The following is a 26,453-nucleotide window of genomic DNA, read 5'->3' as shown; positions in this document are numbered from 1 at the left end:
AATTCATGGCGTATTTCAAGGGTATCCATCATTTATGATGGATAGAGAGATCAAAGGAATAGGCCTTTGATCAATGTGATTGTTCAGAGCCCATAAGGGGCAATGTTTTTTAAGGTAGTGGATTGTGAGGGGAAGGTGAAAGATGCCCAATTCATTGTTGACATCTTGATTGAAGCAATTGATATGGTGGGGCAAGATAATGTTGTCCAGGTAATAACTGGCAACGCAACGGTGTGCAAAGCGGCAGACCTAATTATTGAAGGCAAATATCAACACATCTTTTGGACCCCTTGTGTTGTACATTCATTGAACCTCATGTTAAGCAAGATGGGGAAGCAAATTGAGTGGTTTCCAGTTATTTTTGAAGAGGCAAAATAAATTCAAGCCTTCATCACAAACCAACACATGTCCCAAGGCATCTACAGGGAATTTGCGAAGTTAAAGCTCCTTAAAGTACCTAAACTTTAAAGTTTATTTCATAAATTCTAATTTGTATGACTCTAAATTCATTCAAATATATAAATTGGATTCTCAAATGTCATAATTCATGAATCATAATAGTTATTCAATCAAATTATGATTTTTAATTTATTGAAAGTTGAAACATTGGCAATTTGGCATGTACAGGTTGCCGAGACGCGTTTTGCTTCTCACATCATAGTCTTAACAAGGCTTATGCAAGTGAAAGAAACATTACAATCAATGGTATGCAGTTCAATGGAGGCAATCCCAATCTGATAGAGCACAAGCAGTGAAAAGGTTGGTTTTTGATGATGAATGGTGGGATAGGGTGGACTACCTATTGGCATTTACTAGGCCAATTGTGGATTTGCTCCGCCTGATTGACACAGATATGTCTAATTTGGGAGAGGTGTACGAGGGCATTGATTACATGATAAAATAAGAGAATGGCGGTTATAAATTCCAAGGAGAAGGACCCAGATGAACTCTTTTACATAGAATTAAAAGATATATTGACCAAAAGGTGGAACAAGATAACCACCCCATTACACGTGTTCGACTATGCAGTGAATCCAAAATATTATGCTACAGAGTTTCTAAGTGATTCAAAAAGAACCGCACCAAACAAAGACCCAAAAGTCTCACAAGGATTTAAAAAGACTTTTAGAAAGCTTTTTGTAGACCCTGAAATTGGGATTAGGGTTCGTGCATAGTTTGCTCATTTTCTGGGATCAAAGGGTTGGGGTCCCGATATTGATTGTATGCGGGACAAGACCAGATTAAGTCCAATTGATTGGTGTGTTGAAAATAGTGTAACTAGGTTCGGTCTTCATCATGTAAAATACTGTAACGATGTAATTTTGTATCGAGAAAATTCTTTTATATTTTTTATTTAGTTGTGGCTCCAATTGAAGAGCCCAATGATGAGTCATGTAAAAGAAATACAAACATGTTACACATGTAAATGGAATTGTTGTATGTCAAAAAAATCATTCTAGATCATCAATGAAATACTCAAACATGTACCCACAAATTTGATGCAAAGAAACCGCATGAAGAAATTCTGGAAGCTTATTGTTATCACGTCGGCCCAATCAAGGAACACGTCAGCTTAGAGATGAGGAGGCAAACCTATTTAAAGCTTGCCTTGACACCTCCTCAAGACACACATTCATCATCATTCTTTCTTGAAGAAAAGCGAAGAGAAAGGGTTAACGAAAGAAGGTAGCCGCAATCGTTGAGGAGGTTTGTTCCCTCATGCGAACTATCATCATGTCTGCGGCAATCTGATCTGGTCTAGGGCTTCATGTTTTATGAGTACATCGTAGGGTTGAAGGTCCATTCTAGCCGCAGTTGGAAGGTAGAAGCCATTGCCAAAAATATCGAAGGAAACAAAGGGCTAGAAGAGCCCTAACATGTTCCTACATTCTGAAACGGAAGACTCTATTCTCGCTACACTAGAACAGTCACACCATTGGCATTACGAAATCTCAGATCCAACTCTAATCAACAATTTGTCAGATGTATGAAGGGTCTACATGAAGTGCGAGCATAAGAGAAGGCTAGATGAGCCTGTCCTAGAATATATTCGCTAACATTCATATTTTTGTTACAGACCTAGCATATTGTCCAGAACTGCAGAAAGAGACACACTATTTGGGTACATGTTTGAGGTACTGTCATTTGATGTTGAAGGCATTTTTGAGTCAATGTTTGGGTCATGTAATTTCTCAATAAAGATTCTATAAGAAAGAGTTCAAAGGGTTTTTCCTCTCAAGTTTAGGAGAGATTTTTGCCCTGACTTGGTGCCAATATCTTGTGTACTTGTGCATTTTGATCTTCTTGTTTTCATAGCTGGTTGATGATAATAATTTGTGTAATCAATAAGAAGCAGAATCTAAAGAAATAGTATCACAAGAGTTATGACAGTTAAGAGAAATCGAATATTTAAATTGCCCTTAATTTCTCAACATGGTATCGGAGGGTTGTTCTACAAAGGGTGTGAAAGAAGATCGGATCTGCCTGCATCCTCGAATGGGTTTAAGGTGTAGGTAGAAAGGATTTCGAGCTAGCATCTATGTAGGCACTACAGAAACCTTCTCGGCGTCCCCGCATTCTCAGTCAATCTTAGCGTGGTAGGATCTCGGGTGAGGTGCAGGAGAGAGCATATAAGACTTGGCAAATTCGTATATCCTTACAGTAAGCACCTACAGCAGAACCCTCTCGGTGGCTGCACTCATGTCATAATGTTGAAGCTCCCGATGAAAGAAGAAAATCACAGCTACGTATGTATGGATAGATACAGTGACGAGGATTCTATAATCTCAATGGACAGGATCACGATGATCCCACAAACAGCACACTGTTATGTCATATCCATTACATCCTCTCGGCATGCTCACAGTCTCAATTGTGATGATCAGAATGTCAGCGCAAATTCTGCCTTGGCACTACAGAGAGACGCAATACATATAATGACTAAGGTCTCAGGTATATTCGCGTGATATAAAGATCTCACAAGTGACTCATCCTAGTCTCGACATATAAATGCAGTAAGCATATGCGGAGCTTTTACAATGATACTTTGTCTTGGTATATATAGTATGGTTGATGGTAATCATGATCTTGGTCATAGTCCAATTCAAGATTAGGCTCTGGATGAAGATCTTTGTATAGATCTAAGATATATATATATATATATATATATATATATATATATATATATATATTTTGAGGCAGAAAATGTTATGCGAAGAAGCAGTACTGATTTGGATGAATGTGCAGCAGTGTAGTAGTGATGGCATCAATGATACAGGCAGTGATGATATCAGTAATGCAATCACAGGAACCTCAGCAACAGTAATGATGATGATCTCAGCAATGTCTGAGAAAGGGATTGATGATCTTGGTCTTGGATGAGTTTGTATCATGATCTCGGTCTCAGCATCGATTATGAGAAGATCTTGGTACCGCTGTCATAGATATATATATATATATATATATATATATATATATATATATATATATATATATATATATATATCGAGATCTCAGTGTTATAGTTATGGTTTCGATAAAAGCACAGAGATTATCTCAGTAAAAGAACAGTAAAGTTCTCAGTAAAGATATGACAATAAAATAGCAGTCATGATTTTATTCTATTATTGGGATGATCTCGGCTATGATGAGGGCAAGGCCCTGCTCCCTATCTCGGTGTAGCTATCATAAAGACCTCATTGTTATGATCTCAATAAAGGTGATCTCGGTGAAGGAGCAACAAGGATGATTGCAGTCATGATGCAGTAGTAACCTAATTAAAATACTAGAAGACGTACTCTCTAAAATGCAGTGAGGAAGGTCACCTTCATGAGATCTCAATTGGGAGATTTGAGAAAAATGATAAGAAGACAATCACTATTTTCTTAATAAACAAGATCTCAAGTGTCCTTGGGACAAGGAAACTTCCTCATGGTACCTATGCAAAAATAAAAAAGGATAAGTTGTGGACAAAAGTGCTAAAGGTTAAAACACTAAAGCATGAGAAGGGAAGTTTGGTCCTCAAACAAGACAATTTAGTGTAGCTAAGATTCAATGCTATGGGAAGATTATGGAAAATAGTTCATATCATTTGAAGGATAGAGGAAGCTAAAGAAAAGAGGGAGTAATAAATCTCCAATATGAATGAAATGGTATCCCTCTCAATAGGATCCTCTCAAAAGTCCTTGCAGATATGATCATGGTAAGAAGATGCATCATGGCATCATGGAAACAAGAGCTCGTATAGGAATCATGAAGAACATAGCTCTTGGGAATCTCATTGAATATCAAAGGATAGGAAGAATTCATCCAGTTCAAAGGGAACATTTGCTAGATAGGGATATACTAGATCCTGAAGAGTCTCTGATAGAAACCTTAGCGAAGGATCCCTTAGTCTGGGAAGGCAGCAAGAGCTTCATCAAAAATTCCAACTTATGGAAATCATGAGATGAAGGACTGATGACATAGATCAAGGAATAATGAGGTATGTATGCTTGTATTTGTTTAATATTATGTCATATGGTTGCAGGTAATATGGATCAAGCATGATCAAAAGGGAAAAGATCTCCTCCTCTGAAAGGATGATGAAAGACTTAGGTCACACTAGATAAAATCAACATAAGATGTCCTCATATAAAGTATGAGGTAGTTGATTACAATTGAAGAACTTTGATTGAAAGCTCCTAGGAATGAAAGATGTGAGGATGGAAGAGATCAGGAATTATGCAACCATAATGAAGGCAATCAACATCCAGAGGATCAGGAAGACTTGACCAGGAAATCTACCAAAATGATGTAAAGACTCTGATGGAAGTCTGAAAAGATGAAGACCCTTGACAACAGATATCGTTGGGAGATGTGTCAACATGTATATAGGATGTTGATACCTACAAGGAGATGTCACTAGAAAAAGGGCCTTCACTAAAAGGTAACATGTGATTTGTTTTTGGTGTCTAACCTCTTGGAAAATTTTGGGTATAGGTGCAAGGCCATGGAAAGGAGAGTTGTAAAGGATGTCACAACTATGTACCTTGTGAATTATCGTTGAAGAAAAAGGTGAAGATGGATGGCCCTATGAAGGAAGTCCCAGATGTAAAGCCAAGGAGGATACTTTCCGGGATGACATGACAGAGAAAAGTAATGGAAGGTTGAACCCTACATGTGGAGAAAATTGATGACATCGAAATCTTGGATCATCAGTCAACTAGAAGACCCTATAAAGCACTGATGATAGATCCCTAGGTAAGAGGGAGCTCTGGAAGAGCAAGTTTTTGAGTGAAGAGAAACTTGGAACTCGTCCATGATTAAGAAGGAGGGTTAGACACGACATTCTTGTCTTCAAAATGAATGGAGGATTATGTAATCATCTAGCATCTGACACTCTTTGAGGATGTGGTAGGGCATCCAAGACAAGAGTGGGAAGAGGATTGATATTCTTGAGGGTTGGGAACCCAAGATGAGAATAGTCCTAGTAGGGCATACTCGAAGAACACCCAGGTGGGTATGACCCTAAAAGAGACAATGATGATGCGTGTCTATCAGTCATTGGTCTCGCCAACATTGTGTGCTCTGATCTATTTGAGAGATAGAGCTGTTAGTCAAGGCCTTGCTTTATCTAAACAATGTTGGCTGAAAATGATGCTAGAACAGATGCATAACTAATCCGACTCTTTGCTTATTTGAACTCTTGTATTGAGAATGTCCATGTACCATGTATGTATGAATACTTCTCTAGTTAAGAGGGAGTGTTGAAAATAGTGTAACTAGGTTCGGTCTCCATCATGTAAAATATTGTAACGATGTAATTTTGTATCAAGAAAATTCTTTTATTCTTCTTATTTAGTTGTGGCTCCAATTGAAGAGCCTTAAGATGAGTCATGTAAAAGAATTGCAAATATGTATTGTTACACGTGTAAATGGAATTGTTGTATGTCAAAAAAATCCTTCTAGATCATCAATGAAATACTCAAACATGTACCCAGGGAATTCATGTAAAGAAACCGCTTGAAGAAATTCTGGAAGCCTCTTGTTATCACGTCAACCCAATCAAGGAACACGTCGGCTTAGAGATGAGGAGGCAAACCTATTTAAATGCTGCCTTGACACCTCCTCAAGACAAACATTCATCATCATTCGTTCTTGAAGAAAAGCGAAGTGAAAGGGTTAACAAAAGAAGGTAGCCACAGTCGTTGAGGAGGTTTGTTCCCTCATGCAAAGTCATCATCATGTCTGCGGCAATATGATATGGTCTAGGGCTTCATGTTTTATGAGTATATCGATGGGTTGAAGGTCCATTCTAGCCGTAGTTGGAAGGTGGAAGCCATTGCCAAAAAGATCAAAGGAAACAAAGGGCTAGAAGAGCCCTAACATGTGCCTACATTCTGAAACGGAAGACTATTCTCGCTGCACTAGAACAGTCACACCTTTGGCATTACGAAATCTCAGATCCAGCTCTAATCAACAGTTTGTCAGATGTATGAAGGGTCTACATGAAGTGCGAGGATAAGAGAAGGCTAGATGAGCCTGTCCTAGACTATATTCGTTGACTGTCATATTTTTGTTACAGACCTAGCATATTGTCCAGAACTGCAGAAAGAGACAAACTGTTTGGGTACATGTTTGAGGTATTGTCATTTGATGTTGAAGGCATTTCTGAGTCAATGTTTGGGTCATGTAATTTCTCAATAAAGATTCTATAAGATATAGTTCAAAGGGCTTTTCCTCTCAAGTTTAGGAGAGGTTTTTTCCCTGGCTTGGTGCCAATATCTTGTGTACTTGTGCATTTTGATCTTCTTGTTTTGGTAGCCAGTTGATGATAATAATCTGTGTAATCAATAAGAAGCAGAATCTAAAGAAATAGTATCACAAGCAGTTATCACAGTTAAAGGAAATCAAATATTTAAATTGCCCTTAATTTCTCAACATGGTATCAGAGGGTTGTTCTACATAGGGTGTGAAAGAAGATCGGATCTGTCTGCATCCTCGGATGGGTTTAAGGTCTAGGCAGAAAGGATTTCGAGCTAGCATCTCTATAGGCACCACAGAAACCTTCTCGGCCTCCCCGCAGCCTGCATGCATTCTCTGTAAATCTCAGTGTGGTAGGATCTCAGGTAAGGTGGAGGAGACAGCATAACAGACTTGGAAAATTCGTATATCCTTACAGTAAGCGTCTACAGCAGAACCCTCTCGGTGGTTGCACTCACATCATAATGTTGAAGCTCTCGATGAAAGAAGAAAACCGCAGCTACATATGGATGGATAGATACAGTCTCAAGGATTCTATAATCTCAATGGATAGGTTCAAGATGATCCCACAAACAACACACAGTTATGTCAGATCCATTACATCCTCTCATCATACTCACGGTCTCAATTGTGATGATAAGAATGTCAGCGCAAATTCTGCCTTGGCACTCCAGATAGACGCAATACATATAATGACTAAGGTCTCAGGTATATTCGCGTGATATAAAGATCTCACAAGTGACTCATCCTAGTCTCGACATATAAATGCAGTAAGCATATGCAGAGCTTTTACAATGATACGTTGTCTTGGTATATAGAGTATGGTCAATGGTAATCATTACCTTGGTCAAAGTCCAATTCAAGATCAGATTCTTGATGAAGATCTCTGTATAGATCTAAGAGATGTATATTCAGATTCTGAGGCAAAAAATGTTATGTGAAGAAGCAGTACTGATTTGGATGAATGTGCAGCAATGTAGTAGTGATGGCATCAATGATACAGGCAGTGATGATATCAGTAATGCAATCACAGGAACCTCAGCAGCAGTAATGATGATGATCTCAGCAATGTCTGAGAAAGGGATTGATGATCTTGGTCTTGGAGTGGCAGAATGATTCTGTATCATGATCTCGGTCTCAGCATTGATTATGAGAAGATCTTGGTACCGCTATCATTCATATATATATATATATCGAGATCTCAGTGTTATAGTTATGGTTTCGATAAAAGCCAGAGATTATCTCAGTAAAAGAACAGTAAATTTCTCAGTAAAGATGTGACAATAAAATAGCACTCATGATCTTATTTTGTTATGGGGATGACCTTGGCTATGATGAAGGCAAGGTCTTGATCCCTATCTCGGTGTAGCTATCATAAACACCTCGCTGTTATGATCTCAATAAAGGTGATCTCGGTGAAGGAGCAAAAAGGATGATTGCAGTCATGGTGCAGTAGTAACCTAACCAAAATACTAGAAGACGTACTCTCTGAAATGCAGTAAGGAAAGTCATCTTCATGAGATCTCAATTGGGAGATCTGAGAAAAAAGATAAGACAAACACCTATTTTCTTAATAAACAAGATGTCAAGTGTCCTTGGGACAAGGAAACTTCCTCATGGTACCTATGCAAAATGGAAAAAGGATAAGTTGTGGACAAAAGTGTTGAAGGTTAAAAGACTAAAGCATGAGAAGGGAAGTTTGGTCCTCAAACAAGACAGTTTAGTATAGCTAAGATTCAGTGTTATGGGAATATTATGGAAAAGAGTTCATATCATTTGAAGGATAGAGGAAGCTAAAGGAAAGAGGGAGTAATAAATCTCCAGTATGAATGAAATGGTATCCCTCTCAATAGGATCATATCAGAAGTCCTTGCAGATATGATCATGGTAAGAAGATGCATCATGGCATCATGGAAACAAGAGCTCGTATAGGAATCATGAAGAACATAGCTCTTGGGAATCTCATTGAATATCAAAGGAAAGGAAGAAGGCATTCAGGTCAAAAGGAACATTTACCAGATAGGGATATACTAGATCCTGAAGAGTCTCTGATAGAAACCTCAGAGCAGGATCCCCTAGTCTGGGAAGGCAACAAGAGCTTCATCAGAAATTCCAACTTATGGAAATCATGAGATGAAGGACTGATGACATAGATCAAGGTATAATGAGGTATGTATGCTTGTACTTGTTTCATATTATGTCATATGGTTGTAGGTAATATGGATCAAGCATGATCAAAAAGGAAAAGGTCTCCTCCTCTAAAAGGATGTTGAAAGACTTAAGTCACACTAGATGAAATCAACATAAGATGTCCTCATATAAAGTATGAGGTAGTTGATTACAATTGAAGAACTCTGATTGAAATCTCCTGGGAATGAAAAATGTGAGGATGGAAGAGATCGTGAATTATGCAACCATAATGAAGGCAATCAACATCCAGAGGATCAGGAAAACTTGACCAAGAAATCTGCCTAAAAGATGTAAAGAATCTGATGGAAGTCTGAAAAGATGAAGACCCTTGAAAACAGATATCGTTGGGAGATGTGTCAACATGTATACAAGATGTTGATACTTACAAGGAGATGTCACTTAAAAAAGGACCATCAACAAAAGGTAACATGTGATTTGTTTCTGGTGTCTGACCTCTTGGAAAATTTTGGGTATGTCTGTAGGGCCAACGTAAGGAGAGTTGTAAAGGATGTCACAACTATGTACCTTGTGAATTACCGTTGAAGAAAAAGGTGAAGATAGATGGCGCTATGAAGGAAGTCCCAGAAGTAAAGCCAAGGAGGATACCTTTCGGGATGACATGACAAAGGAAAGTAATGGATGGTTGAACCCTACATGTGGGGAAAAATGATGACATCGAACTCTTGGATCATCAGTCAACTAGAAGACCATATAAAGCACTGATGATAGAGTCCCTAGGTAAGAGGGAGCTCTGGAAGGTTCCTATGAGTAAAGGAACTCGAGCAAGTTTCTGAGTAAAGAGAAACTTGGAACTCGTCCCTGATTAAGAGGGAGAGTTAGACACGACATTCTTGTCTTTAGAAAGAATGGAAGATTATGTAATCATCTGACATCCGACACTCTTTGAGGATGTGGTAGGGCATCCAAGACAAGAGTGGGCAAGAGGACCAATATTCTTGAGGGCTGCAAACCCAAGATTAGAATATTCCTAGTAGGGCATACTCGGAGAACACCCATGTGAGTATGACCCTAAGAGAGACAATGATGATGCATGTCTATCAGTCATTGGTCTCGCCAACATTGTGTGCTCTGATCTATTTGAGAGATAGTGTTGTTAGTCAAGGCCTTGCTATATGGCAACAATGTTGGTTGAAAATGATGCTAGAGAAGATGGATAACTAATCCGATTCTTTGCTTATGAGAACTCTTGTATTAAGAATGTCCATGTACCATATATGTATGAATACCTCCCTATTTAAGAGGGAGTGTTGAAAATAGTGTAACTAGGTTCGGTCTTCATCATGTAAAATATTGTAACGATGCAATTTTGTATCAAGAAAAATCTTTTATATTTTTTATTTAGTTGTGGCTCCAATTGAAGAGCCTTAGGACGAGTCATGTAAAAGAAATACAAACATGTATTGTTACAAGTGTAAATGGAATTGTTGTATGTCAAAAAAATCCTTCTAGATCATCAATGAAATACTCAAACATGTACCCACGGAATTGATGCAAAGAAACCGCTTGAAGAAATTCTGGAGACATGATGGGTACAACAGTATGATGGTGCAGCATAGTGCACAGTGATGGAATGGTGCAACATGGTGGACAATGATGGGTACACCAGTGTGAATGGTGCAGCAATGGTGCAGCACAGTGATGATGGACATGGTATGATGGTGCAGCACAATGATGATGGACATGTTGATGGTGCAGCAATGGTGCAACACAGTGATGATGGACATGGTATGATGGTGCAGCATAGTGATGATGGACATGGTGATGGTGCAGCATGGTGCAGCATAATGATGATGGACATGGTATGATGGTGCAGCATGGTGCAGCACAGTGATAGGTACAGCAAGGTGATGGAATCACCTGTGTCCAGATCAGCTACCTCATGTGACATCTTCTTAGAGAAGATCTATGCTCTTATTTTGATAGGTCAAGATGTTGACTTTTGATGTATATGTACTATCTCTCTCTGCTGAACTATTGAAGAACATAAGAAGAATTGATAAAGGGTTTCCCCACATTGGGGTTTGTCCCTGGCTAGCACCACATCTTGTGTCCTCTTGTCTTGGCTTGTCTTCTATGATTTATGTTTATGTTCTATCTGCATTTTACTATCATGCTAAATGTGATTGCTAATCTGGAATTGATACTGAGCTAATATGGAAATTTTCAGTAAATTTGCTATCAAAATTAACAATGTTTGAGGTATTGTCATTTGATGTTGAAGGCATTTCTGAGTCAATGTTTGGATCATATAATTTCTCAATAAAGATTCTATAAGAAAGAGTTCAAAGGGTTTTTCCTCTCAAGTTTAGGAGAGGTTTTTGCCCTGGCTTGGTGCCAATATCTTGTGTACTTGTGCATTTTGATCTTCTTGTTTTGGTAGCCAGTTGATGATAATAATTCGTGTAATCAATAAGAAGAAGAATCTAAAGAAATAGTATCACAAGCAGTTATCACAGTTAAGAGAAATCAAATATTTAAATTTCCCTTAATTTCTCAACATGGTGGAACTATTATGGTGGGTAACTTCCACATATCCAAAAATTGGCCATCGGGATCTAGTCACAGGTTGCTAGTTCCTCTTCAGAAGAAAAATACTGGATTACATATGGCTTCATCCATTTAGTGAAGCGAAACAGATTGAGCTCTAAAAAGGTTGAGGAACTAGTGCATGTTCATTCAAACCTTCGCAATTTATCACACAAGAGAGACGAATACAAATTTGGTGTCACCAAACTATGGGATGTGGAACCAGAGTTGGCTGACTTGGATATGACGTTGAATGTCAAGTCTCATATGGCTTTGTTTGATGAGAAGGCACCAATAGGTGGATCTTCAAGTGGGCATGGCAGCAATGAGGATGTGGTTCTTAGTGACAAGAATGAAGACATATTTGATGACATGTAAATGTAATTTATGATGGTGTTTTAACTTTTAAACTTTTGAACAATGAATATTGAAAACCATAATATGCCATATGAACTATGAATAATGATAGTAGACTACCAGTCATAGTTCATTTTGTACTTTGTACTATGTAGTGTGCATTATTAATTTTGGTGATGATGTTGTAACTTGTCATGTTGATGATTGAAATTTGAAACAAAAACTTGATGATATGTTGGATCATGAATGTCATAATAATCATTAATGACGATGACAATGTTTATGTTGAATTGATGATGATAATAGATGATAATCGATTATGCATTTTAGATATAGAATCTAGATTCTAAAAGATGAATGGTAATATGAAATTCTTATATGTGTGTGTGTGTGTGTGTGTGTCGTTTCCTTGTCGTATCGTATATTTTTTGAAAATTTGTCGTATTTATTTCAAACCCCTTATTCGTATCCGTTCTCGTATCCGTTTCAATGCAACTTAGGTCATATGTAATGTTCCAAAAAGGAAATAATAGTTATAAACAAAGTAAAATGCCATACAACAACGAAATATTTAAACAACAATCAAACACCCATAATTTACACCAAACCTGCACCAAAATTCAGCCATTTTATTATATATGGAGAAGAGTACAATGCATGAAATGTGTGCACCTGGGCTTGCCAAAGCAAGCTAAACAATCCCAAGTGAGAAAGATGCTACCTGGATTCAAAGAAAAGGCTTCTGCTCAATGTTTTGCATTGGCCCTGGAAATTCTGCAACTATTGGTTGAAATAAACCCATGTTTGAGCCTCCAAAGTCTTCAGAAAATTCTGTCAAATTAATCTTGAGCCCTCCACCAAAAACCCAGAAAAACACAGAAAGGGTTTGGCTTATCTCCAAGCCAAAGTCAAACCCACAATATGGTGCAAATTCCTCAGCTAACTAGCAATTTTCCCTGCTATAAGAATTTGGATTTCAAGTCTAAATATTGCCCAAAAAATTATGTAAAATTAGCCATAGACTCCTCTCAATAAACCCACAAAAATCCAGAAAGGGTTTTGGCTAAATCCACCAATCCTCAGTGACCCCCAATAAGTGCAAATTGCCCAATTTGGCCAGAAAACGCCCCACAAAACTAATACTGTTGAATTAAGGCCAAATCCACCACTGGAGATCTCTCCCAACTTTGGCTAAATTCTCCCCTGAGGAATACCTCCAATCTCCGACCTTTATCTCTCCTCAACCTCTATTCCTCCAACCCCTGTGCACTTCCAGAAATGTAGAATTTCGGCCCCAAGAATTCTCTCAACTCAGCCCTGCTAATCACCACAAAATCTCCGGCTAAATTAGGGGAAAACCCCTGCAAATCCTTCGGTGTTCTACTTCTTCGTAATTGATCTCCCCACAAGCAATTTGAAACACTTCTGCACCCTAGAAGAAAAAAGTACCAGCTGAGATAACTTGCAAATATGTCCAATGGAAACTCTGAATTGAGCTCCCCAAATTGCCTCACTAGGGAGACACTCAAAGTGCTCTGAAATGAGGGTGGAATTCCTGCTCAGAAATTCCTTGTGTTGAATAGCACGGTTGTATTGGCTAAGCAGCTCAAGAGAACAAACGTTGAATTGTCAAATGATCAAAGATACAAAATGGAGGCCTCCAAGCTCTATTTATAATTGCTAGTCCTCTCCCTTGGTGGTCCCCACCTTCCACTAATAAAATATTACTTTGCCGCCATTCTTCATTAAAATAATAATTTCCACTTTTCTCCCACAAAATAATATTCTCTTTTTTATTTAATATCACCAAAAATTGGCAAAAACTCCTTAGTGAATTTTGCACTCACAAAGATTGGGAACATTATATCATAATAGTTCAAGTTGAAGATAAAAGAATGAATATTGATCCAATGATTCCAATCAATATCACAACTCAAGAATAGGATAAATCAGTTGAAGTGCATACATACTCAGAAGTTACAGTTCAAGAAAAGGAAATTTCAAGTGAAGATCCAAAAGTTTACCAAAAACGACACAAACAAGATAAGGGAAAATCAAATCACTAGAATTCTTTATCAACATCCGAATCACAAGAGCAGACATCTCAACCAGTGTGTGTATTTGTATCACTTCAAACATAAACAACAAACTTATATTCCAAAGAATACTGAAGCGTGCACAATTCAGTCCAGTGATAACAATTCATCACAAGTTTCCAGTAATCAAAAGATTCCATAGAAGACTGATTTAGGATGGTCAAATCCCTTCTCAGTGCGACAATTTTGTTTATTACCCAAAGGATCCTATCATCATGTATCAACGAAGATGACAATTCGAAGAACTCCAAAAGATGCGAAAAGATTAAAAGACAGATAAATAGATGACACACATTGTCAAGCAACAAACTTTGAGGACAAAGCATTTTGAAGAGGAAGGCAATGTTATGAATAAAATATATAGATAAAATAATAATATAAATAATAATGAGTCAGAAACAATGATTAATAGCTAATAGTTAGTATTGAAGAGGCATGTTCTAAGGACATGACAGTAGGTGAAGGGGTACCTGCCTAGGTATATAAGTAGGCCCTCAACCTCATTTGTAATCATCATCTCATAATCGCATTTCTTCAGTGCATTCTTATATAAATAAAATTTAAATTTGTCCTATCATGGATATTTACATATACCAGATCTTCTGAGTATTCCACTGCGTATACGAACTTTGTTCGTTACAGACCAAGTCAAAATTCTGCTAATAAACATTTAAAGATTCACATTTATGGAAGGATAGATTGTCTAACAGGTAAGAAGGAATATTAGAGACATTATCAGATTGATGGGCATCTTCTTTTTGGAAAAGGAAAAATTGTGCAACCTGTATTGGGCTGTCAAATTATTTTTGCTCGGGAGAAGTCATGATGCTTCAATCAGAGTTAGCTATTCAGATTTTATCCAAGATCAGCATTTCAGGAAAGATGTTGAGATCAAAGCCAAAGCTGACATGCTAACTCTCCTCGCCTCTGTAGGGAGGTAAAACTTATATGAACATGCTTTGTCACCATGATGTATAACTCTTGATGTATTCTTTACTGTTCAGTAATGAACTATAAGATGCATTTTTCTTACTGGAACTACAAATTAATAAGTAGACAACTTTTTTTAAAAGTTGTTTTCTTTTAACGAATACGTTATAGAAGTGAGAAAAAGTTCCTCTAAATGGCATACATATAACTTCAGGCATTCATGCAACAAAGTTAAATTATAAATAACTAGGATGTTGCAATATACCTGAGAATTCTGGACCAGAACATCAATTGCTGCTAAATAAGGTACCACATTCAATGTTTTATTGACAAAATGAACATGATGCTGAATTTTATTTTCCTTGACAAAATCCCGTAGCTGTGTTTCAAATTTAGGTTGTTTATTCATGTCACTTCCTACCACCATGGCATGCATTGAAGGTAATTGTAGACGTTGTTTCTCAACTATTTGCAGACTTTCATGGAATGCACGTAGAAATAGATCTTGGCCCTTGCCTCTTGAAACACCTGCACGTTTTCAGTTTTCAGTGGCCAAAATGAATGTCAAAAAATACAAATGGAAGAGAAAACAATCTCTACAAAATGTTCTGTATGGGCAAGAACAAAAACAAAAGCTTGAAACACATTAACAGGAGTAAATTTACACAACATGCTTACTCCCTGCTCTCAGAGAATTTAAATTTGTTCTAGCATGTTTTCAAGAGTTGTGACTCACAAAAAAAGACGAGCAGCTTACTTGTATGTATATAAGGGGATAATTTAAATTTTCCAAAGAATTACAATTTCACTCGAGATATTATTGGTTTCTTGCAGGAAAATATCCATGTCCGCCATATCATTTTTATTTGAGGCAAACTGTTTTGAATTGTACATAACATTAGCAACAAGACATGGACAGTAAAAGCATTACTCAAGCTAGTCTAGAATTAGAAACTTATGTATATGCATAACAAGATTATGGTAAGTTTTTGAGAGATTTTTCGGCGTAAATCACATGATATTTCATTTGCCGACGCGTTTCGAACCAACCAGTGACGATGAACCACACTAGTTGGTTCGAAACGCGTCGGCAAATGAAATATCATGTGATTTATGCCGAAAAATCTCTCAAAAACTTATTATGGATCACAGAAGCCTCAATTCAACAAGATTATGGTATGTAGAAAATTTTAAGTGCTGGTAGCCCTCCCAGTTTCAAAGTTTTTTTTGCAAATATGTTTAATGCCCTCACTCCAAAAGGTTAGCTGATGTAAAACATTTAATATAAATTCATTTGAAACATTTACAAGCTACCTCTACCATTTATTTTCAGCTGATACGAAAGATGAGACAAGCACATACACACACAGAATTTTTACACAGTGATTTTGGTCTAATGACCTTGGAAAACCCACAAGGGGAGAACTAGTCTTCAAAGAGTATCTAATTGTTTCTTAAGAAAATAATTACACAGCAGAAAATAGCAGACTTTTCTCCCTTTTTGATGATGAAATATTACAGTCACTTTTGTTGGGAAATTTCTGCCACATAGTTGACAAACACAGTCACTGCTTCTGCCTTGGATCTCATGCTGAGGCAGCCTAGAAACCCATGTCAAACTCTGCAGGTATTCCTCTGAATACTTGTGCCTCAGTTCTGCCAAATCTGCCTCCTGGATTCACGCTGAAGGTGTCTCAAGACCTGTTCTCTAACAGTGAGATAAACTTCCTTGATTCTCGGCCCAGGTACTGTGACTTTGGCAGTAAACTTGAGTTTTGAACAGCTCCTCTGAAGCCCGAAATACACGCTAAGAATCACTCTCAGCCACTCTACAAAACAGTGCAGGCCTTGTAACGAACAAAATTCGTATACGTAGTGGAATAATCTTCAAAAGACTTGGAAGATGTAAACATCCATAGTAGGACAAGTAATGTATGTTAAATAATGTATATAGAATTGATGAGATGATTACAAATGACGGTGAGGACCTGCTTATGTACCTAGACAGATACCTCTTCACCAACGGTCATGTCCTTACGGACATTCCTCTTCATTAACTAATTACTAAGTTACCAGGATACGGATCCGGATCCGGATCCGCTAGTTTTTTGAAAATCCAGGATCCAGATACGGCACGGATACGTCAAGTACAAAAAAAAGTATATCAATATTTTTTAAATTTAAAAAAACACTTTAGAGTTCAAAAATTAAATACTCCCTGTAACCATCAAACACTTTTGGAACTGAAACCATTAGATATACTATAAATATGAAGACTGAAACAATGAAATGATGCATACTCTCTCAATAAAATTATGTATTGTTTCATTATTATATGTTTTAAAAATTTGGTTAAGATTAGATAAAATATTTTTTTGGTTAGAGGTATATTTTGGTTTAAAATGCTTTTCTAAATGTCTAAATAAGTTCAATCCCATAAAATGTATGAAACACTAGTGACAAATCAAATTAACAATTCCAACAGAATTTTATCAAAATTTAAATAAATTTAAACAAAAAAAATCACCAAAATATATTGAAAAAATAAAACAATTAAACAATGAGACTACTACATAAAATTAAAACTGAGTAATTTAAATAAAAATTAAAAATTTCCAAAAAAACCCACATTTAACTATTTTCTAAGTAATCCATAAAGTAAGATATATCTACTAAGATATTTCAATTTTTGGGTATTTATCCCACAAAAAAGAAAAATAATTAAAATAATTAATTTGATATATGTGTAAAAAAATATTTTATAAACATAATATATATTTTCATTGTAATCAAATATTTATAATTATTGTATTTTATATATAAACATAATGCTGTAATAATATTGTAATTTTATTTTTATCATATTGACTATTGACATAAAGATTGTCTTATTGCCTATTGGTTTACACCACGTGTTAAGTTAACGGATTTGATTTTCTTTATATTTTGGGCAAGTCTTCGTGCATTCCAACAAAATTTCACTGTTTTATTATTTTTTTGAAAATTTGGTTTAAAATTGAAAACAACGCCATAGCAACCCGTCAAAATTCGTATCAATGGAATAAAATTATAGCTTGAAAAAAATCGATTAAATCAAAATTAAAATGGCTCATGAGAGGACCCGTAATTGTTTTCGGCATGACGTATGCACCCGTAGCTGTTTCCGCCAGCATGACGAATGATCGAGAAAGCATAGAGCACTGGATTTTTTCGTGCAACAAGAAAACATGTCCAGCTACCATACAACCGCTACAGAATTTCGATTTAACTCCAAACATCCGTTTCAGGGCTTGTGATCTGTTTCAGTTGACAGGGATCCGTTTCCTAATTTCGTTGATCCGCCTGCATGCTGTATTTTCCGCGTATTTAGGCAGATCCGGGGATCTTGGCCCTCCTACTATCAGATCTGGTAACTTAAACTAATTACTAGTTAATAATCACTAATTAATCATTATTGTATTTACATTTTTTTATATAAATTATATTCATAACAGGCCTAGACTCATAATCTCAGCCTACTATCCCTTGATTCTTGTCCTGGTATCTCTGTCCGAAAATCTCGGACTGCGTGCCTGTAGGTTCAACTGGAAACTCAGTTTTGGTAGCTTCTCTTATTGTTCAATCTCACTTCCTTGCCTCTGCAATCTCAGCCTCCTCTCAAGCTCTTTCACTCTTCTCAAGTGCTCATGAGATAATGAATGAGAGTCTTGCCTTCCTTTTCCATTTTTGTCTTCTAAAAAGAAGAGAACCTAACACTTGAGATCTAAAGGTTGTGATTAAATCTTAGGCCATTAGATCAAGGGTGGAGATCATTCCCTCTCTCGACCCCTTCTCTCATGTGGTCCCCCTCAATTAATGATCCTCCTAGACACCTTTCTTTATTTTTGTGCCGTGTGCACTTTTTCTCTCATAAAATCACTTTTAAAACATAAAAGTCACTTTAATATTAAAAAGTGTACTTTGTACTTTTCTCATAAAGTCACTTTATAACACTAGTGACTTTAATATATTAAAGTACATAGTACATAACTCATAAAAAATAACTTTTCTCCATGACATTAATAAAACTCATAATGTCCCAAGACAAAAAGTCATTAATGTGTCTTCCTAGGCCAAAAGGATAAATGCACTAGGAAACACCTCCTTGGTACCCTTATTTTCAACACTCCCTCTTACCGAGGAAGGTGTTTCTCACCACTCCCATCTTATCTCTGAAATATATATGCTTTCCCCTTGGCAATGACTTGGTGAGAATATCTGCTACCTGTTCATCAGTGGATATATACTCAAGCTTCACAGCTCCCCTCTAAACCCAATCTCTGATGAAGTGGTACCTGATCTCAATATGCTTTCACTAATCGTGAAATACTTGATTCTCAAAGAGTTTGATACAACTTTGATTATCACAGTATTTAGCAGTTGATCTCAGCCTCTGACCAAATACCCCATGTAGCATCTTGCAAATCCAAAGTGCCTCGCAGCTAGCCTGACTAGTTGCCATATACTCTACCTCTGCGTTGTTTAATGCCACTGACCTATGTTTCCTACTGAACCATGACATAATTGCTGAGCCCAACGAGAAACAACACCCAAAAGTACTCTCCTATCACTAGCACTGCCAACCCAGTTTGAGTACATGCAACCAATTAATCTAATTCCATCACCCCTAACATAGTCCATACCATAGTCCATTGTGCCTTGTACATACCTCAACACATGCTTCGCAGCCACCCAATGCACTCTCTTGGGCTCCAACATAAACTAACTCAAATGTTGACCACGAAAAAAATATTTGGTCTAGTGTTGACCACACACATCGAAGAACCAATCAACTGATAATACAAGGTGGGGTTCACAAACTCAGAATCTGAAGCATGCAGCTTCTTCCAGTTGGTGATCTTAGGAGTAGCCATAGGCCTACAACCCTCCATACGGAATCTCCTCAATATGTCCTCTCGTACCATGCCCTCGATGCCTACTTCAAACCATATAAGACTTTCTTAAGCCTACACACATGAGACTCCCTCCCATGCACCTCAAAGCCCTAAGGCTGCTCAATGTACACCTCCTCCTAATAAATCCATTAACAAAAGCAGTCTTCACATCCATTTTGTGAATTCTCCAATCCATCTCAACTGTTATAGATATCACTACTATAATGGAAGTATAATGAGCAACTAGTGCGAAGGTCTCCTCATAGTCAACTCCCTCTACCTGTGAGAACCCCCATACCACAAAACGAGCTTTGAACTTCTCCACGCTGCCATCCACGGCATGTTTGATCTTGTAGAGCCACCTGGAAGTCACCACCGACTTCCCCTCAGGTCTCGACACTACCTCCCACACATCATTCTTCATGATGGAGGCATACTCCACCATGGCATCCCTCCAGATCTGCTGACTAGCGACCTCCTCATAACTAGTTGGCTCTGTCTCCACAACATCTGCCACATAACCACCCAACCTCTCTGGTGGTCTGCTCTCCCTCACAGACCACTTGGGTTTCCCCATTGCCTCCTGGGCTTCCTTCAGGGTCTCACGAAGCCATCTTGGCTTCCTCTTCCCTGTAGTAGCCTCCTCAACTAGTATGGGAAAATCCTCAACTAGAGCCTCTCCTTCTAACATGGAAGGCCCTCCTGTGGTTTGTGGTGAACCTGGACCTTGAGATCCTGCGCCCGGTGATACTTGACTTTGTGAACCTGTCACCCCTAAAGTAGGTGATCTTCCTGATCTTGGTGTACCACTTGAAGATCTTGATAACTCTGGTGTGGCCCCCTATTGAGGACCCTGTTGCTCTACCTGATCAAAATCTCCCGAGACCTCCTCAAGGCCCTCTCTGCCACTCCATTCTATTGGGGGTTATAAGGCACTATGTACTCCATCCTAATGCCCGCACTCCTACAAAACTCCATCTCCTTGGAGGTATACTTACCTCCTAGGCTTCCTTCAGGGTCTCACGAAGCCATCTTGGCTTCCTCTTCCCTGTAGTAGCCTCCTCAACTGGTATGGGAAAATTCTCAACTGGAGCCTCTCCTTCTAACATGGAAGGCCCTCCTGTAGTCTGTGGTGAACCTGGACCCTGAGATCCTGCGCCCGGTGATACTGGACTTTGTGAACCTGTCACCCCTGAAGTAGGTCATCCTCCTGAGCCCTGACCCTGGTGTACCATCTGAAGAACCTGATAACAGTGATGTGGCCCCCTACTGAGGAGCCAGTTGCTCTACCTAATCAATCTCCCAAGACCTCCTCAAGGCCCTCTCTACCACCCCATTTTGTTGGGGGTTATAAGGCACTATGTACTCCCTCCTAATGCCCGCACTCCTACAAAACTCCATCTCCTTAGAGGTATACTTGCCTCCATTATCTTATCTCAACACCTTAATCTTCTTCCCCGTCTGGTTCTCCACAATAGCCTTAAAATCTTGGAACCTCTTGAAGGCCTCATCCTTGGTCTTCAGAAAGAAAACCCAGGTCTTCCTAGAGTAGTCCTCAATGAAGGTCACATAATACTCGAATCAGCTCAAAGATACATAAGACATAGGACCACAAACATCAGAGTGTACCAAGTCTAGGATGCATGTTGCTCTACTGTCACTACTCGAAAAAGGTGTCTTGGTGTACTTTCCCAAAGCACACTCCCTGCACACATGACGATGCTCTGTGTTGAATTTAGGTAAACCTACAACCATCTCCCTCAACATCCTGAATGCTCCAAGGTGCAAGTGGGCCATCCTCCTAAGCCAAATCTCGCACAACTCACTATTGTTGGTCTACGCCACCACAGCTCTAGTAGGCTGAAACATAAACATGTATAGCATCCCACTGCAAACTCCAATCACTCTAGTAGACTTGATACTATATCCCTTGGGATATATGAGCACATGTCCTCCTTAGAACAAGACTACATACCCCCCCATCTTCAATACTAGAGACTAAAAGTAAGTTCTTCTTTAGTCTTGGAACATAAAGAACATCTGCCACTTTCAAAGGAGGTAATGACTCCCTCTAAAAGGATATTGTCCCCACTCCTGCTACTCTGACCTCCAAGCCAATATCATCCTTTGTGAGACTCGTGAAGTGCTCTCTCACTCATGTCATATGGCAGGATGCTCCATTGTCTACAAACCACACACTAGAAGACGTGACATGAGTTGAAAGGCTCACCACTAAGGCAAACTCTGTGTCTAGAAGTGAACTCATCCACCTCTGTCGAAGCTACAAGTCCCTTCTTCTTACCCTTCTTGTTGGGACATTGAACAGCATAGTGACCCAAGTTCCCACAAGTAAGTCATTTCACTTTGCTCATGTCCTTCTCCTCCACGTTTTGCTTCCCCTTCTCCTGCTTAGCTCCACAAGAAGACCCCTTCTTGGCCTTATTCTTTCCCTTTGTTGCAAGGGCGACATTCTTCTCCTCATCTCCCCCACCACGTTGTCTTCCACTCTTGGAACTCCTACTGGTCTCGTCCTAGATGAAATCATCCAACATTCTCCTCCTATCTGGAAAATGCTCATTGGCCACAATGCCATATATGAATCCATCCCACTACTTGGTGAACCCATCTAGTGCAATCCTGACCAACTGGTCCTCAGGATAGCCTCTCCCACTGCAGCGAGCTCATCTCTCACATGTGTGATTTTGGTGAAGTATAAGGTCAAATTGTCAATCTTGGTCATCTTGGTGTTTCTTAGCTTTTGCCTCAACACCATCTTCCTATTTTCAATGAAATTCTGATGTAATGTGGCAAGAGAATCCCACATCTCGTAGGAAAATTTCATTCATGTCACATGAGGGAATAGGTGCTCTTTGATGGCATCAAGAATGATTCTCCTTGCCTTCACATTCTTCTTGTTGAAGTCCACCAAATGAGCTAGACCAGTAGGAAGTTGGACAAGACTCTCCACAATGTCCCACACTTCAACTTCTTCTACCAAAAGCATCATCCTCTCCTTCTAGGGGCCAAAATTATCAACCCCACTCAATCTATCTTCAACCCTCAAACCAGTCGTCATGACCCTCAAAACCAACACAAAAGAGCAAATATGTTACTAGGAAACCTACCTCCCTCTTAACCAACAATTCTTTGGGTTTCTCACTGAGGTTTTAGGCTTGTTCAATGTTGCATAATCCTCCCCCCCCAAAGGATCCAAGGTCGGAACCGCGTCTCATACGAATCCTAGGGCGATTCTCAGAAATCCGGAACCGCGCGAGCCTGATCGACAGTTCCAGATTCCTGATCCGCGGATCCAAAAAAGGATTTGTTACAGATCCGTGGAGGTTCGGTCACAGATCTGCGTGGATCACTAGCGGATCCAAAGAGAGATGGGCGATTCCATGGGGTTCTAAATTTTTTGTCTTTGACTTAAGTTGGGTTTGGACTTCCTGAACACTCCCAATGTGCTCCCTTGATGCTCCTTAGATGCTTCCTAGATGCTCCCTCGTGGTAATGTTTAAAAGTAAAAGTGACATTCTCATTCACCTTTCATTTTCATACTTTTACTTAAATTTTTAATATTACCATGAATTGACTCAATATGTTTGAGAGTGCTTCCAACCTCATCGGACTTCATATGCAGAAAATATAATTTCATATCCTATTCGAAATTTAGCAGACTTATCAATTTTCAAGAATTCGGGATCAATGAGATTGTGACATTTCATTAGATTATATCATGTATGAGGGTATGTGATTAGCATGTAATCAAGAGCACCAAGCCCTATATGTGTTCATGTACCCTAGTGTTGGTGGTGTTAATTATTGAATTCCTTTGTCATGGCCTTAGCGAAAGATTGCCTTTCAAACAACTCAAAATCATTGATCAAGCATGTTAAGCTTTTTCCACCATATTTTAAGGTTTGGGTTAGGTAGTTTGATCAAAATTGGGCAATGTTGACTAATATCCCTAGATAATCGAGGTAGAGGCAAAGGCGAGACAAGAGGAAACGAATCTAGATTCTAGATGGTTGATCCTCAAATAATTAATAATTGATGTACAATGGATGCCATATATATCTTGATTTATGTACAAATATGCATGTTTTCATATCTTCTACAACTAATTTGGTATTTTGGATGTTTTTTAATATAAATGCAAACAAATATAAACATATATATATATATAGTAGATGATTCCAAGATGCTTCGCTTCCTAGATTTTTGGGAAATGACGCATAGCATATCCGCTTCCAAAAAATGTCCTCGCTTTGTTCCCCCTTCATGCAGCATTGGCCTTGTTGTTCATTGATATTGTAGAAGTTTGTTTGTTGGTCTTGTTGACCACTCCGTGTCAACTACCCTATAGCAGTGCACATTTTTGCAAAGGAATTCCATCATGTTTGAGCAATCAAATATCCAGGGTTCATCGTCATCAGTCATCAACCTATCAGAGTTATAAATCCATTCTACAATGTTAGTAATGTAAATGATTCTAGTAAGACCATATACATATGTAACAACCTAGGTAAACCTATTATTTTGGCAATGATTTTTATCCTAGGAGGTTTTTCGTCTCACTGATTCATCTATGTTTCTAAACACGGATGATCAGCAAAATTTTTCCCTCTAGACTCACCCCAAAGCTAGGGTGGAATTTATCATCAAGGTCTTGAGTGAGTCCTAGTGTTCTAGTCGAGTCTTTTGTAAAAGTAATTTGGGAATAATTTAAGCAAATTGACTAAATTATTTTGTTACAAGTCACTTGGTCTACTAAATCATATTGGTTGCAGAATTGGGTAAATTATTAAGAGTCTATGTCTAAAGGTGTTTTCCCCTTTCAAGGGTTGAGTTAATTATAATATCTTGAAAAAAATATTTTGGTGCATGGTCCCTCATATTTAGACACTATGGCCTAAATATTTAAGGGTGGAAAAATTATTAATACCCTTTAGTATCAATTAATTAATTTTTCTGGCCAAAATAAATTAAAATCCTAAGCCAGAAAATTAATTAAGTTTTATTTTTTGTTTTCTGGCAAAAAAGTGGTTAAATAATTAGCCGAAATTTGGTCAGAAAATAAAAATGAAAGAAAAATAAATTATCTCCAAGTGAAAAATATTAAAAAAGAGAATGTGCACTTTCCAAGAAGGGAATCTCCACAAATCAAGAAAGAAAATATTTTTGGCCTAGAAAAAAGGAATTAATTCCCAGAAAAACCAATTTTTTAATAAAAATCGAATTTATTCTCCAAGTTGGTTAAGAGAATGGGGTTTTTTCGAGGAGAAAATGTCAAAAAAAAAAAAAAAAAATATATATATATATATATATATATATATATATTGGATCAATAAAAAAGACATCATCAAGGAATTCGATTTTTTTCTCAAGCAATCAATAGTGGAGATTATTTTGACATGGATCAAGCATTTAATCAACCAATATTTGTGCACCTTCATGGAACTAGCCGTTATTCACTTGAAAGAGCCTCTAGAGCTCTCATTTTTTCTATATAAGGAAGCATATGCTCCTCATTGTAACATCTCTGGATGTTGTGCTCTAGCTTTTTGGTCCTGAAGCTTTCTCTATTTTGAAATAATAATATACAAGTCTTTGGGGTGAAGTATTGTGGCTCTTCTCTTATGGATATGGTAATGAGTTCTTGAGCTTAATTTTCTACTGGTGATTTTATTTGTTACTTCATTTGGTTACATAGAATTACTAGTGTATAGTTATCTTACACTGGTAATTAGGTTTGGAAAATATTTTAAGATTGGAGCTGGCTAGTATGCTTTTGCTTAAGTTGCTAGAATTTTCTTCCATTATATTTTTCATGTCTCATCTGAAGCTAACAAAATTCTTCTGAGTTGTGTAGAAAACCTCTAATTGAATCAAATCTCAAGCGTGGGGATGTTTTTGCTTAAGTTAACCAACTTTTGAGTGAGGAAGTGGGAGAATCCACTTTATTTCACTTGAAGGATTTATCTAACAAATTTATTGCAAAGTTTCTGGACATAGACTTTGAGAAAATCATACATTTTTTTACTTATTTGAACAAAGAGCGATTAATGAAAATATATGCTTTTTTTTAGAGCTTGTTATTTCTATATATATGTAAATTAACTTTTCTCTTGTAAATAATTTTAAATTTAAAAAAAAAATTAGGGTTTTTCTTATCTCAAAAAACAAAACAAAAAAGGAAAATTATTAAATTTCATTTTTATTGAGGGTTAATTGAAAAACATGTTATTTAAAAAGTTAGCACTAAAGCAAACTTTGTACGTATTTATTTATAACCTCAGCCATTCATAGTCTTTCTGTGAATATATTTCATGGCTTTTTCTTGTGTCTCTTGTAGGTCCAAGAAAGAGAAGCGTAGGGTTTGAAACCAATTTTATTCTTTTTGCAGGTCTGCGTAAGGGTCTCTGAGCTCTTCTCCTAGGGACGCATAGCCTGGGAGAACCAGATCTGAGCCTCAACATCATTATTTTCACAGACACAGTCTTGAAGGGCCTGTTTTCTTCGCCCTCTATCTAACCCGCGCATTATAGTTACTGGATAATTCTTGAGAAGGGTTTTATTTATTGTCTTCCGGAGAAAGTCATTATTCAAAAGCCCTCATTCATTTGCAGGCTTTTAAGATAGGCCGCAAGGGTTC

The 26,453-nt window shown here is 37.8% G+C and overlaps 1 protein-coding gene across 2 annotated transcripts in view; it reads right to left on the bottom strand.

Annotated features, from left to right (window-relative positions):
• LOC149180461 (uncharacterized) overlaps positions 1 to 26,453 on the bottom strand; it is a 355,125-nt gene that overhangs the window by 169,413 nt on the left and 159,259 nt on the right. For both annotated transcript variants that reach the window (XM_089416133.1, XM_089416134.1), the window contains one exon: positions 15,130 to 15,392. In XM_089416133.1, coding sequence (XP_089272259.1) covers positions 15,130 to 15,392 — 263 coding nt within the window. The remainder of the gene's footprint in view (positions 1 to 15,129; positions 15,393 to 26,453) is intronic.

This window comes from Pinus tabuliformis, chromosome 3_2 (genome assembly GCF_031772625.1).
Source record: "Pinus tabuliformis cultivar Carrire ecotype Pingquan chromosome 3_2, CPIR1, whole genome shotgun sequence".
NCBI classification, from domain to species: Eukaryota; Viridiplantae; Streptophyta; class Pinopsida; order Pinales; family Pinaceae; genus Pinus; species Pinus tabuliformis.
Note: the sequence above shows the minus strand (reverse complement) of the source record. Positions and strands in the feature narration are given on the sequence as shown.